Source organism: Ctenopharyngodon idella, chromosome 24 (assembly GCF_019924925.1).
Source record: "Ctenopharyngodon idella isolate HZGC_01 chromosome 24, HZGC01, whole genome shotgun sequence".
NCBI lineage: Eukaryota > Metazoa > Chordata > Actinopteri > Cypriniformes > Xenocyprididae > Ctenopharyngodon > Ctenopharyngodon idella.
In genome coordinates, this window is record NC_067243.1 from 15,275,745 (window position 1) to 15,290,506 (window position 14,762).

The window sequence follows — 14,762 nt, forward strand, 5'->3', positions numbered from 1 at the left end:
AATTATTAAGCAGGTTTTCTTTTACAGATAAAATGAGCCAAAAAAGAGATTTAACTCAGACTGAAGAGTCAAAAATTATTAAATGCCCATGAGAAGGATGCAATACTAATGTAATACTAGAAATCGGAAAGTTAAAGCATGACCATTGGACAGTGAAATGCTCATTGGGTCAGCAGGGTCAGACTAAAACAGGTGCAGAAGAAAAGTTACTGTTACTGCAAAAGAATGAAGAATAAAGGTGAAGAATTAAGTGTGAAACCATCAGGAACCCTTTAGTCTCCAGAGCCACCATTTTCCAGAACTGCAACCTACCTGGAGTCTCCAGAAGTGCAAGGTGTCAGGATCTCAGAGACTTAGGTTAGGTAAAGATCCTAAAAAATGACCCCCACTTAATAAGAATCACAAGCTGAAGTGTTGTAAAATACATGAATACTGTTTTTTTTTTTTTTTTATAGAGAGGCAGATTGAGAGTGACTCTTGAAGGACCAGCACCACATCCTCTTGTCCCAGAATCTAGCAGTAAGTTTTGGAAGTTCAAAATGAACAAAAATGGAAAAATAATAATATATATATATATATGATCAGAAAATCAACTTGCATAATAATTATGCACGCACTGTTTATGTGCTTCTTTAACACTCATTTACTCCAGTTTAAGTCTAATGATTAGTTAGTTGATTTTGAAAGTACATAGTACAAAGTGTGCAGATCCCTCCTATTCATATGCCTGACTGTTAATCTGGTCCAAAATTATTAGCTATTTCTCTATGGCATTTAAATCAAGAAGCCGAATCATAAAGCTTTGAAAAGAGTGACACATCTTTCCTGTCTCATCGGGCCAGCTTTCATCAGCTTTTTGTTTAAATCCATTCATAATCCCACACCCATTTAAAGATCCGCCCTCAAACAACGTCAGTCAACACTGATACAGTAATTAGACAGAATATTAACTGCCCACACAGTGGCGGTACAGCCTAAACCTCTTTATGACTGTAAACCTGCCAGGAGAAACTGATCCTGACAAGCACATTGCCAGACTGCCGCTCCAGTGTATGAGAGTATTGTGGTGGTGTGCTATTTTGTACCGGTCTCCAGGAGACGTTTGTGGAGCAGGCTGGCAGGAAGGAAGGCCTCGTCCTTACAGGAACGGATCTGGGTGCCCACCAGCTCCGAACCCGTGGCCAAGATACGGGCGTTCTCCTCGTTAAGGTTCACACCAGCCATGGATGCCACGTCATTGATGTCGTCATCATCCCTGCAGACACAAATGGAGGAGATACAAGAAGAGATTTACCATGCATGAAACAGGTATATTATGATGTATACATATAAAGTTATATATTAAAAATATTTTGTATTATATAAAACATTTATATAAAATTGTTACATATATTACACGTATGTATACAGTCCGTTACTGTGAAAAATTCAAATGTAATATTTTAATTAAAATCAAAAATTAATCACACCTTGTACTTTTGTACAAAGTAGTTTACATAGTCAATGTCACACTTTTGTATATTTATACATTAAATGTATACATAAAGTTGATATATATATATATATATAAGAAAATCTTGTGGAATGATGCCAAACTTATTTTAAAACTTTACTGAATATTTTTAAAATTATTGTTTTTTCTTCAGCATAATAATAGATAGTCATGAACAGTTCATTCCATCACACCCATTTTTATATTCTCAAATTCTGTCTGCACCCATTGAAACAACTAACAATTCTAGAGAAACGCTGCCTCCTACTGGACTCTTAGAAAACCTACCTGAAAGTCCCACCCCCAGGGTCATTTAGCTTCTGTTTCTGATTGGCCGAGGCTTGAAAAGCCACACTCATGGGGTTCCTCACTTGCAAGTGTGTCCCAACAGCACCTGCAATAAAACTTGTAATTATACTGGGGTACTTCTATTGGACTCTTGCATGAGAAAAGGAACACTTAAGCCTCAATCACTTTTCTTTTGGTGAGTTTAAAAAGGATTTTAAGCTCATTAAGTCTCTCATTAGCTTACCTTGAGCACGAATCGTCTGCGTAATCACCACCGGCATCCGTGTCGGAGTAGCCTGAAGCCCAGGCCTCTTAACAGCCTGAAGAGAACAAAACCACAGAGGATATGAACATTTTTAAACAAGTGCTGGACGATACAGCTTAAAAAAAAAGACATTTGTAAAGCTTCTGCAGATATTCAATAAGTGACTATATTAATATATTTGCTCAAAATTGACTTAAATTGTTTTTTATTAGATAAAGCATCATTTCAACCAAACAACGTTAACCAGTTAGACTTAAAATGTTTTATGCAATAATAATAATAATAATCATGTTTGTCACATGAACATAAAAATATTTATTTATATGCATTAATACTACATTTAACTCAATTAGGATAATGTGGATAATTCCACCAAATCAGCTTATCTTGTAAAATGGCACAGCTAAATAGATAATAGTAATTAATATTAAAAGATAATAATACTACTACTAATTCTACTACTAATAACATATACAATGCACTAGGGATTGATGAGCTGCTGGGTTCATGAATATTAATCACATTGTCAGCGTTCGCTCGATTTGATTTGCTGAAATCAAAACAGGGACAGTAATAAATGAGCGCCAGCCAATGAGACTGCTGTTTGCGCATTAGTTCCGCCCACTACCGGAGAAACCGGCATCTCTTCTGCTTGTTCTGAAAAGCTGAATAATTCCAAATTAACTATTATTTTGACAGAAAAATACAACAAAGATTATCGTTTACATGTGGCACATTGATTCTGCGTGGTATGCAAGACTCTCTCTCTCTCTCTCTCTCTACGCCGCGCATCCATTGAGCTGAATTGAAATAGTACAGATCACTTGACGGAGAGCGAAACTCAAGCGCTCAGTCAGAGTATTCAGCGAGTGAAAATATATTTATGCTACTCTTATACTTCGCCTCTAACACACATTGGAGAGTAAAATCTAAGAATTTATTAGCCAATGGCCAATGATAGACATTATTTAGTCGCCCAGAGTGAAGATTTAGTCGCATATGTGAGTGTTTTACTTGCATTGCAGAGGGTTGAATATATACAATTGTTATGGACATTCACATATTAAATATGAATATTTAATATATTGACCAGCCCTACAATAGACCATAGGAAAGCATGAGTTACCATGGTGGTAGTGGGAGTCAGGGCAGCAGCCGGCCGGATGGTAGATATGGTGGTGGGTAATGTGCTCGGTGCTGGAGCTTTAATGGTGTTCACCGTCAGTGGGGTGGATGTAGTAGAGGCCTGAGACAGCTGGGTTAAAGACTGCTGGGAGTTCAGAAGTGTCAGACGCAGAGCAGGCAGGCTTTTCTGTACAAAGAGAAAGGGAAACAGATTTAGTGTAATTAAGAACAATAAGTGCAACTACTTTATAATGGAAAGTTATGAGTCCTACCTTCAGAAAAGGGATCAGGTATGGTTGAGGAGATGATTTCAACTCTGTCTGCAGACGATTTGTAAACTCCTCAGGCTCAATTTTTGCATCCTTTGCAGATTTTAGAAGGCAAAATGCATATTAGTTAAATATGAGAAGATTTGCTATTGTTATACATGTACTGGAAATTTCAATAAGTTCTATAAATAATTTGCTGCAAAGCTATGAATTCACACCTAAAAGGTGCAATATGTAATATTTTCTGTCCGCTAGAGGCCTACTCAAAACAAAGGCGTAGCTTGATGACGCAAAGTTTGAGCGTGGAATCTTGGGACATGTGGTCTTCACCTCAACGGCCAGTGGAAAAGAATTGGGATAGGACTCGGGAAGAAGTCATGTTCATGGATGCAATTATTAACAATACTGTAGTGTGAAGCAGAGCAGGACCAAGTGTTGTGGGAGCTGAACGAGGCCGCTGGAGCGATTGCGCAACACACACCGCGAGCAGCAGAACTTTTATTATGCCACAGTCGCCGGCGCCGCTTCCGCTTTTCCGGTCATGAGTATGAGATAACGCAGCTCTGTTTATCATATTAAATACATTTGAGAGTGTTGAAAATGATGTTATAATGTTACTCTGTGCGTTCGCTCGGCGGCTGCTGTGAGACACTTGTTGCACACTGCAGTAAACTAGATCGATTTTAGAATATCATATTAAATGCTGGATGGCTTGTGTTGATAAATGGCATGCAATTAATTTTAAAGCATATTGTATGATGGAGAAAATGCTGTATTACTGTTACTAAAAATAAAGCTGCATCTGATTATGCTATGGTAGCTACTTGACAAAATAGTGTTTTTCTCTGAGGCATGGTACTTGCAAAAAATCTAGAAAATTAGATTTAAACAATAAGACTAAACGTGTTGAGCTATATAACAATAATTCGTTTTCTGTCTATGAATATATCAAAACAGTTGTTGCCTTGTCTATTAAAACATGTAATATATTAAAGTGTCTTTGGTGTTTCCATGGTTTCTACAAAATTAAACCGGAAACCGAGGGTAACGCGGGTATGACCCAATTGACAGGCGACTCCTCATACGTCCCGGAGCCTTGGTTAAAATTGCAATTTTCTCATGATTTACAAATAATTGCAAACATTTGGGATGTTGTAAGTACTCAAGTGAACAAAATATATAACACTGGCCTAGTGGTTTTTGGATATTTTACTGCAAAATTCTTACATATTGCACCTTTAACACTTTTGTTGCAATATGGTGCCATTGGGTGTGAATTCATAGTTGTGTAGCAAATTATTTGTAGATAACTATGAATCTAGAAAAAAACTGAAAATATTGGCAGGGCAAATAAAAATTATACTAAATTTACACTGTAAAGGTGACAAAGAAGCATTTCTGCAGTTGAATTTGGTGTCTTTACACAGACTGTTTAATGCTGCTCAGAAGGTGGCTTTAATGCAATTACAACTATGTACTTTGACAGGCATAATTTAGTCAAGCTTTTATGTGGTGTTATGTCTTTACACTGAATTTTGAGCATGCACAAATCAGCCTTAACATGGCTGTGTACTGCCTCTCTGATACTGATAATATTTTTGAGCCCTGCCAATGCTGACATCTACAGTTTAGCATAAGTAAAAGCACTAGATGAAATACTATCACTTAAAATTACCACAATAAACTGCTATACTAAACCTTTTAAATAAAATGAAACAATAATAAAGTGGTCCAATCAAAACACTGCCACAAGTAATGCAGAAATGACACACACTTTTAAACACTAAACGGCTAATACTTACCAGCAGATCCTGCACTAGTGCCTTCACATTCCGAGATGTTTCCGGGGAGGGGGAGTTATGGGATGCCAGTTTGATGAGCGTTGCTAGGAAGTTCTTGCACTTCTTTACATTCTCTTGCATTTCCTGAAATGAAAATTCCAGTATTTTACAACAAATAATGAACTAGAATCCATATCCACCAATAGTCAGTTACATTATGAATGAAAGAGTTTAATTTCAACAGTACCTGAGAGAGGACAGGGGCTCTGTTAGCTGGGGCAGCAGCAGAGGTGGTGGTGGTGCTGGGACTCTGAGGGGTCACAGAGGGCTTGAGGACTGTCTGTGGTGCAGGCTGCACGCGGGCCCCTGCTGTAATGACTGTTGTGGTGGGCTTCTGAGCCGAGGTAATTGTTACCACTGCTGTCTTCTGCTACAGAAATAAAAAAAACCATGCTGAGTTAAGAACCTTACCTCTAAATATTTTGCCTAAACTTCCAATTTGAATGGAAAGTGATGCAATAAAAAGACAAGGTATACCATGAAATAATATTAAAACCTTTTCAAGGAATAATTCACCCCAAAACAACATATTTACTCAACTTTACAAAACTATGTCATCATTTTTTTTTTTTTTTCAACAAAACAGACATAAAATATAATTTCTCTCACATACATATTTGCCATTCAATTAAAATTTTTAGTTACCGCTGGCTGTCAAGCTTCAAAAAGGACAAAACCACCAAAAAAGCAAAAGGTTCTGCATACTACCCAAGCGCTAGATATCAAATCTGAAGCCACTCGTCATAAGTTTGGTTATGAACCACTGGAGAAAATAACAGTGTTTATTGTTAATGACCTTTAATCTGTGGCATATTTAATTTGTGAGCTCCAGCCAATGTAAAAACTATCTGTGAATTTTTTTTTTTTTTTTTTTTTTTCATACAAAGCTTCCATACAGCTTCAGAAGTCAGGTGGACTACATCATGGTGCTTTTTTTGTCCTTTTGTAAGACTTTTCAGATATATATTGTCCCTACAATGAAAAAATATTGTATGCAGGTTTGGAATAGAAAATCACAAAAGGAGATGTAATGCAGAGTAAAGGCCTCATTTTCAATTCACATTCATTGTAATTGGAAAAAAAACAGTGGAGACTTCATTCTGCCTGACATCTTACTTTATCTTCCATGGAAAAATCCAGTCATTTCAATAGAAATCCATGCGATTGAGAATTGCGCGTAAGGGCAAAAGATTTCTCCACTCAGATTTCACAACAAGTTTAAGTTGGTCACGCGGATTCGCCATGTTGACCAACAGATAGCTGGGTTACATTTTATTTTAAGGTATCCTTGTTACGGTGTAATTATACATTTAAGTACTGGGTAATATTAATTAGCATCATGTACTTTGGGTTAGGAATAGGGTTCGGTTTAGGTTTAGTTGCATGTAATTATGCATAATTCACTGTTATTACATGTAACGTGTAAAAAGGACACTGTAAAATATTGTTACCGACAACTGCTTGGTTTTTAAAGTGACTTCTGTGTGAGCTGTGCTTCATACATCACTACATTATTGATAATGGCCTTTTTTGCTGATGAAATTTTGCTAATGTGACCGCATCTTTAGTCTTAAATTAAAACATAAATCATTTGCAAATATTATTCATGTGTTATCCAACAAGAGATGTCTTTGCTCATACCTGGGCAACAGGTGTGGTGACTCTGAAAGCCGCTCCAGCAGTGGGTGTAGCAGGTCTCGGTGACATGGTGGCTTTATTTTGGTTCTGAGCTTTGGCCTGGGCCAGGACCTGCTGAGGAACCAACGCCAGCTGACCAGCCTCCGTACGTACCAGCACCATACCTTCAGAAGAACACAGAGGAAAATGTATAAACATATCACATAGAAGCAATAACAATAGCCACAAAAAGTATTGACAATACTTAACAAAATTTAAAGGGATAGTTCATTTACTCTCATGTTGTTCTAACTAACTATGACTTAGGCTACTTTTGTCTGTGGAACATAAAAGACGATATTTTGAAAAACGTCTTAAGGTGAGGTCACATGTCAGAAATTTCTGCAAAATTTGCAGGCAATAAATGTCCATCCTATAGTCAATAATGTAGCAATGTATGTTTGTTTGTTTTTAACACCATAACTTTTTGAAAAACCTTCTTTAAAATAGTTAAAGGATTAGTTCACTTCAGAATTAAAATTTCCTGATAATTTACTCACCCCCATGTCATCCAAGATGTTTATGTCTTTCTCTCTTCAGTCAAAAAGAATTTAAGGTTTTTAAGGAAAACATTCCAGGATTTTTCTCCATATAGTGGACTTCAATGGGGACCAAGGGGTTGAAGGTCCAAATTACAGTTTCAGTGCAGCTTCAAAGAGCTCTACATGATCCCAGCCGAGAAATAAGGGTCTTATCTAGTGAAACAATTGGTCATTTTCTAAAAAATTTTTAAAAAAAAATTATATATATACACTTTTCAACCACAAATGCTCGTCTTGCAGTAGCTCTGTGATGCACCACGCATGACGTAATCACATTAGAAAGGTCACGCGTGACATAGGCGCAAGTACCGATCCAGTGTCTACAAAGAGAATGTGCAAAGACTAAGTCAAACGGCCTTTCCAAAAAAAAGGTAAAAAAAAAAAAAAAAAAACGATGTTGGACGATTTTGAAGTTGGAGGAGAAAATTAGATGTTTTTCACCCTACCGCAGTACTTCTGCCTACGTCACGCGTGACCTTTCCAATGTGATTACGTAATACGTGGCGCATCACAGAGAATTTTTTTTTTTTTTTTCAGAAAATTACCGTTTCTCTAGATAAGACCCTTATTCCTCGGCTGGGATCGTGTAGAGCCCTTTGAAGCTGCATTGAAACTGCAATTTGGACCTTCAACCCATTGGTCCCCAGTGAAGTCCACTATATGGAGAAAAATCCTGGAATGTTTTCCTCAAAAACCTTAATTTCTTTTCGACTGAAGAAAGACAAACATCTTGGATGACATGGGGGTGAGTAAATTATCAGGAAATTTTAAATTCTGAAGTGAACTAATCCTTTAACTGAATAAAAAAAAAAAAAAAAAGTTAAAAACAGCACAATCTAATAAAACATGCTTCATTGATAAAGAGTTTTGACAGAAAGAACATTTTGGTGGCTCTTCTCCTAGAATTAAAACCTTGTGTGTGTCATCACAAAAAAAAAAAATGAAATTCCCAGTCACATGTATTCCTATCGAAATGGATTTCGTCAGCGAAAATTCGCAACCTTTAGATTTTTTTTGTCAGTACAATGAAAGTCAATGGGGTCCAATGTTGTTTAGTTTTGGACCCCATTTACTTTCATTTTGTGCATAAAAAACATTCCTAAAAATAACTTCTTTATGTTCCACAGAAGAAAGTTGACATTAGGGTAAATAAATGACAAAATTTCCATTTTTGGGTGAATCACTCCTTTAAAAAACATTTCTCTCGCAGCTGGACTATTCCCGAGTGGTTACCTGGTGGTATGGTGAATCCTGGCGGTAACTGAATAGTAGTTTGTTGCTGCGGCCTGACAATCAGCTGGGTCGCAGGTGCCCCAGGTCGCTGCGGGGCCGCCGCGGTCGCCGTCACTTGAGTGGGCGTACCAGGTCTCAACAGGGTCGTAGGCTGTCCTACGAGAGTGGTTGTTGCTGGCTTTGCAAGAACAGAGGGTGTGCTAGCCACAGGAAGTGAGGTCACCACTGCACTGGACGACACAATAATTTGAGTGGGCGTACTGGGGTGCAAACCTACGGGAGCCCCGGGGAGCTGGTTCGGGACGATGGCTTTAATCTGGTTTTGAGGGTCAGATTTGGGCTCTGTGTTTGTGAACGCCACAGAGGTGGAGACAAGACCGGTGCCCTGCATGGGCAATCCTGAGACTTTAGGGTCACCTCCGTTGTGTACGACACTTGTGATGGTGTTAGGAGGCCTGTGCAGTGCAATAGTGGGGTTTGCTTGACTATCTAGTGACACAGTCGCATGTGGCAGTGTGCTGTTGGGCTGAGCGGACACAAAAGCAGTATTTGTACTAGTAGGAGCAGACATGTTGCTTTTACCATTACCTACACCTGAACCAATGTCAATACCGTTTACAGAAGCAGGCGCGGAAGCGATAACAGAAGAGTTTAACGTGCCACTGCTTCCGTTCACAGTCTGTATTCTGGCGGGAACCGTCCGGACAGCAGACGCAATGTGATTTGTATTGGGATGAGAGTCTGTTGGTGCTGCGTCACTTGAACAAGTTGATGGATTTGATGAATGATATTGCACCCGGTTCGCGGCAGTAACTAAATTCGCAGAGGTACTGGGCAAGTTCGAGGTGGAGGGGACAGAACTGGACGCCGGTATCCTATCCGGACCGTTTTCTTGAGAGTTTCCCTCCTGGTTTCGCTGTGGCTGCCGCTGCTGCTCCAGTGTTGTTCCTACTTGGGCGGGCAGTAATTTCCCCAAGTGTGGATTTAGCGCGTTTGGGGGTCTCCTGATGTCGCCTTGAGGACCCACCGCTTTGTTTTGTCCACCCAACTGCGATTCTAACGAGCCTACGAGGTCACTGACGGCTTTTTCGTCCACTTCGGAGTACAGCATATCTTCCAGTGGATCGGGGACACCCGCCATCTTTGAGAGACGCTTGAGAAATGCGCACGGCGCGTGCGTTGTTTTGCTGCTGAGGCATTGTGGGAAACGTAATGACATCATGGCTAAGATTTGCAGCTGTTGTCATAAGCCTGTCATATCTGGAAACAAATTTGGAAACCGCCTCGTAAATATTTAATGTAAAAATAAAAATGCATGTAAAATAAATAAATGTAAAAATTAAATGTAAAAATAATATAAAAATAAAATAAACCCTGGAAACACATTTAATTATGATACTGACAGATGCGTAAAAAGGCTTTGACTTATTTTGGAATTGTCCTCAGTCGGCCTGTTTTTGGTCAAATTTCTGTTTATTTATTAGTGATAATAATTCAACTTTGTTTTGAATTTTTTTTTTCACTTATGAATATTATTTAATTAATATGCTACTTCTATTAGCTACATTTAGTATGCAAAAATGTAAATATGTCGAAAATAAGACTTAGTTTCTAATTTAAAAGTTTATTTTTATTTTCTTTTTTAAAAGGAAAACCGCCTGTCATATCACAATCTTAAGCACTACTGTAGTTTTGAAATTACCCAATCTTTTCATCTCAGAGACAAAATTCTAATTATATTGATATTTGTTTTAATTTTTATGCACAGATTCTTGGCCTAATCTACTTTTTAACTGAAACAGAATCACTTCTTAAATGTTTTTATTATACTAAAAATAATAAAAGTTTGTCTTTGCCCTTGTGTAAATAATATCAGGAATAAGAGTTTAGTTTAGTTTAGAAAACTTTAATTAAATGTAATATGATATCTTCCTCTTGGCTCTGCGTAAATACAACGCAACAGTGAGTTCTTTTGGTGTCTGGGTCATGTAAAGATCACGTGGTACAGAGCTGGACCAATAGGATTGCGAGTCGTGTTGTACGGCCCAAATATTGAAAACAGCAGTGTCAGTTTTGATCATTTTCATCGGTGCTGTCAGGAACAGTAAGTACGTGCTCCAAACTAAGCCTGAATTCACGTCTTATTATTATTTGTTTTCATTTATATGGCATGTTTTTATAGTGCGAATATATTTAAAGAGCTGTTGGTGATAACGAGACGTTACGTTCATGTTAGCAAGCTAGCTAAATGAGTTTGTCAGTCTTATGAAAGTTGGTTTTGAAAGGCGTGTTGCGTGGGTTTTATCATTCTTAATAAATGAAACAATATGAAGAAAATATATTAAAATACAAAATATTGCATAACAAAAGTAGAAATGTACAGAATATTGTACATACGCTGGCAAACGCAATATTCTAAAAATAATATAATATAATAAAAAATAACAATTATATTTTATTTAATAAATGGTTTTTAATTTTTAATTTTTTTTTTTTTTTTTTCAATTTAAAGAAACGTTTAAAACAGCAAAACTACTGTTAATCAAGGGGGCGTGGTGCATTGGTAAAGCTAAAATTTCTGTGGGAGCATGTATACGATTTGATTTGATTCCACTGTACAAACAGTAACATTGCTTTTGTTTATTTTAATTTCCCCCCCTTAAATATATTTACAGATTAATTTTAATGTAATATTACTTTGTTACTTTGTTATTAAGAGGTGTAGATATTAATTCATTGTATAGACAGGTCAAAATTCTGACAAAATTCTGTTCTCTCTTCTATCATGTTGTCAAGCAGCCAGAAGCATGGCCACGGCACAGTCAACACTGATGTTCGCAATGTGCATTCTGATGATAACAGAACTCATACTGGCCAGAAAGGACTACTATGACATCCTCGGTGTGCCAAAAGATGCTTCCGACCGTCAGATCAAAAAAGCTTTTCACAAGCTTGCCATGAAATATCACCCTGACAAGAACAAGAGCCCCGATGCGGAAACCAAATTTCGAGAGATTGCAGAAGGTAGGTTATATTTACCAGTCAAAAGTTTGGAATAATTAAGATTTTTTTTTTTTTTAGTCTCTTATGCTCACCAAGGCTTCATTCATTTGATCAAAAATACAGTAAAAACATTAATATTGTGAAATATTATTACAATTTAAAAGTTTTCTATTTTAATATATCTTAAAATGTTGTTTGATATAGTGATCTACAATTAAATAGCATGTTTATTAGCAAAGTCACTGTGTCATGCATCATTTTTGAAAACTCGTTCTGCAGCATATGAAACCCTGTCGGATGAGAAAAGAAGGCGAGAGTATGACCAGTTAGGAGACAATGCGTTCAACAATGAAGACATGAACGCAGGGCAGCGTTTTCATCATTCCTTTGATTTCAACTTCAACGACATGTTCAGAGACTTCGACATCTATAGCCAAAACAGGCACGCTCGGCCAAAACGGCACTTTGAAGAGCACTTCAAGGCCCACCAGCAAGCACACAACCGCCACAAGAGACACTTTCAGGGTACTTTTGGTACCGGAGCCTTCGAGGACATGTTTGAAGATATGGAGAAGATGTTTACATTTGACCGACACATAAAAAGGACCGAGAACAGGTTTCAGGGCACAAACAAACAACACTGCAGAACGGTGACCCAGCGAAGAGGAAACATGGTCACCACCTACACAGACTGCACCTCATCCTAAACAACAAAGCGGACCATCACACTTGTATTTTTATGTCTGATTTAGTTTGAGCTATTAATTTGCTGCTGTGATGAGTGGGGTTTGATTTTACCAGTGACTGATTTGTTATTTAAGATGCATTTGGAGTTTCAGTTGGTTTGATTGACATTTACAATTGACACTACATTGGATAGTGGTCCAGAGTTTGTTTTCATCCCTGCAGCACCAAAACATAAAAAAAAAAAAGGTCATTAGTTTATTGATGACAAACTATATTTGATTACGCTCTGATATAAGTGTGCATTTATGTTTAAATCACACTTTCTTGACCATATGAAACTAGTTGTTCAGTTTCATGCTTGGTTAGCTACTAAACTTCCCTGTTATGTTGAAAGAATGAATGTGCTGAAATCCTGAAACTTCTCTACTTATCCAAGGTTGTAAATTTTGTTGTTTTGGTGCTGAACATTCATCTTTGGGGTAGTGTTGTCAAAGTACTGACCAAGTTCAGTCCCAAGTCGGTACTGAAATTTTAAAAATGTGACGCTTTGAGTGCGCGCTGTTGAACTGATTCGTAAACACCTCTGATTGGCCATTGTGTTCACGCACTCAACAGATATGTCTGTGATTGGCTACAATGATCAACGCACGGGAGCGTTTGAAAACCGGCGTCTCCCATGTGTATCTGTGTAAGCGCTCAGTGAAGAGCGTCATTGATGTCTATTTACAACATGTTTTTGAAGTGTTGATCATTGTAGCCAATCACAAACATATCTGTTGAGTGTGTGAACACAATGGCCAATCAAAGGCGTTTACGAATCTTGCTCAAAGCGTCACATTTTTAAAATTTCAGTAGCGACTTGGTATCGTGGTCGGTACTTTTGACAACCCTACTTTTGGGTTTGCATCTTCATGAACTGCCCTTTTATTTTTTTGTGAAGCTAAACAAATGTTTGTTGCATTGCTGTGAATTTTATAGTTAATTATACTGAAGTAGTTTCTTTCAAACTCACACTTATTAGATAGAGAGGTGCCTTTCCCACTCATTGTGGTAGATTTAGGTTATTGTAATCAGATTGGAGCACTTTTATGACCTCATGTGTATTATCGTTTGCATGGCTGAGAGAAAGTAGGTCTCTGTTTTTGTCATGTACATCAGTTACCTGGTTGGGTTTGTAAACAGCTTTTGTTTTAGGAAAGTACAAGTCTGACATTGTTCTCTAAGCCAAAGTGTATTTTGGCTGAACTTTTTATATGTTTGTAACAAAACATAAGAGTTTGATTGTTTCTTTTTATATGGCGGCGTTACCCCTAAAAAGAAACAAGGGGAATGTACCAACTTAGCATTTGCCTGACAATGTTTTTTTGTAAATATGGTGTATAACCCAGCTGTGTTCCTGTATGACATCACCTGTGACCTGTTTTGTTGAATAATCCCATGTGCAATATTTAAAGGCAGCTGTCCTGTTGTTTTAACTGTTACTCGCTGACATAGTTGTTATGTTATGAGTCTCGGTAGACTCATCTGGCACTTTCTTTATTTTAATCCTATGGATGAAAAGTAAATCTTAAATAGCCTATTTGAACCCAAATGTATGTATACTTGGGTTAACAATAAATCTTGTTCTAAACTTTGTTTGAGGACCTTTTTCTTTAGAATTAAAAAAAACAAAACATGTATTTATTGCTATGCCGTTATGATACAGCAGCATTTTTAGTACCCTCAGTAAACTTGAACTGATACAACATTTTATTTGCAATATATATATATATATATAATATGTAGTTTCTGACATACATAATGTTATATATTTCAATGACCATGGGGTAGAACAAGAAAAAGGCATGTTACACAGTTATTAACATTACTGGAGAAGTTTGATAAACATACACCCTTTTTTTAAAAAAAATAGTGATGACTTTAAACAATACTGTGTGTTGTATATATGTAAACAAGAAGCAAAAGGCTTGTAATATTACTAATTAAAATAAGATATTGATAGATAATTTAAGTGGCATTTTTTTCTTTTTTATACTCTGGCATTTTTACATTTTGTATTTAACTCTTAATAGTTTATCCAGTTTTGAACATTTCACTTGGTGTGTAGTCCTATATATATATTAAAAAATAGATGTGTCGTTGCTCAGATAACCATATTAATAACACCACATGGCTACATGTGTCATAATTTATGTAATATTGGCACTTTAACTATATTCCGTGCTACCTCACCCAAAACACGTTTTCCTGTATGCTCCAAAATATTTTTGTTTCTCCCCGTAGTTACGGTTGTCTTGGCGCATTCACTCAGAACAATGCTTGGTAATGTAGTTTATTTCC

General features: G+C 37.1%; 2 protein-coding genes across 9 annotated transcripts in view; one reads left to right on the forward strand and one right to left on the reverse strand.

The window, feature by feature from the left end:
* The window catches only part of si:dkey-219c3.2 (transcription initiation factor TFIID subunit 4), a 45,065-nt gene extending 35,075 nt beyond the window's left edge, over positions 1-9,990 (reverse strand). For 2 of the 5 annotated variants that reach the window (XM_051883172.1, XM_051883171.1), the window contains exons 1-9: positions 8,733-9,987; positions 6,922-7,082; positions 5,468-5,650; positions 5,242-5,364; positions 3,443-3,532; positions 3,172-3,357; positions 2,025-2,100; positions 1,781-1,886; positions 1,086-1,255 (exon numbers count right to left, since the gene is read on the reverse strand). In XM_051883172.1, coding sequence (XP_051739132.1) covers positions 1,086-1,255; positions 1,781-1,886; positions 2,025-2,100; positions 3,172-3,357; positions 3,443-3,532; positions 5,242-5,364; positions 5,468-5,650; positions 6,922-7,082; positions 8,733-9,954 — 2,317 coding nt within the window. In that variant the 5' untranslated portion in view covers positions 9,955-9,987. Of the gene's footprint in view, positions 1-1,085; positions 1,256-1,780; positions 1,887-2,024; positions 2,101-3,171; positions 3,358-3,442; positions 3,533-5,241; positions 5,365-5,467; positions 5,651-6,921; positions 7,083-8,732 lie in introns of all 5 variants that reach the window. The other 3 variants (XM_051883170.1, XM_051883174.1, XM_051883173.1) reach the window with 2 other exon arrangements.
* Positions 9,991-10,688: 698 nt separating this feature from the next.
* Positions 10,689-14,057, forward strand: dnajb9a (DnaJ heat shock protein family (Hsp40) member B9a). Of its 4 annotated transcripts, none has more exons than XM_051883190.1 (3): positions 10,689-10,836; positions 11,532-11,756; positions 12,015-14,057. In XM_051883190.1, the coding sequence occupies exons 2-3, from the start codon at positions 11,540-11,542 to the stop codon at positions 12,440-12,442; spliced, it is 645 nt and encodes a 214-aa protein (XP_051739150.1). In that variant the 5' UTR covers positions 10,689-10,836; positions 11,532-11,539; the 3' UTR covers positions 12,443-14,057. The 4 variants fall into 4 exon arrangements, with proteins under 4 accessions (XP_051739150.1, XP_051739148.1, XP_051739151.1 ...); XM_051883188.1 differs by having other exon boundaries at positions 10,766-10,840; XM_051883191.1 differs by having other exon boundaries at positions 10,780-10,836; positions 11,529-11,756.
* Positions 14,058-14,762: the final 705 nt, after the last annotated feature.

What these genes read in the sequence shown, in the direction of transcription:
- dnajb9a (XM_051883190.1), top strand. Translation starts at nt 11,540, where the DNA reads ATGGCCACGGCACAGTCAACACTGATGTTCGCAATGTGCATTCTGATG. An exon ending in ATTTCGAGAGATTGCAGAAG is followed by an intron (nt 11,757 to 12,014) that starts GTAGGTTATATT and finishes CTCGTTCTGCAG; the next exon opens with CATATGAAACCCTGTCGGAT.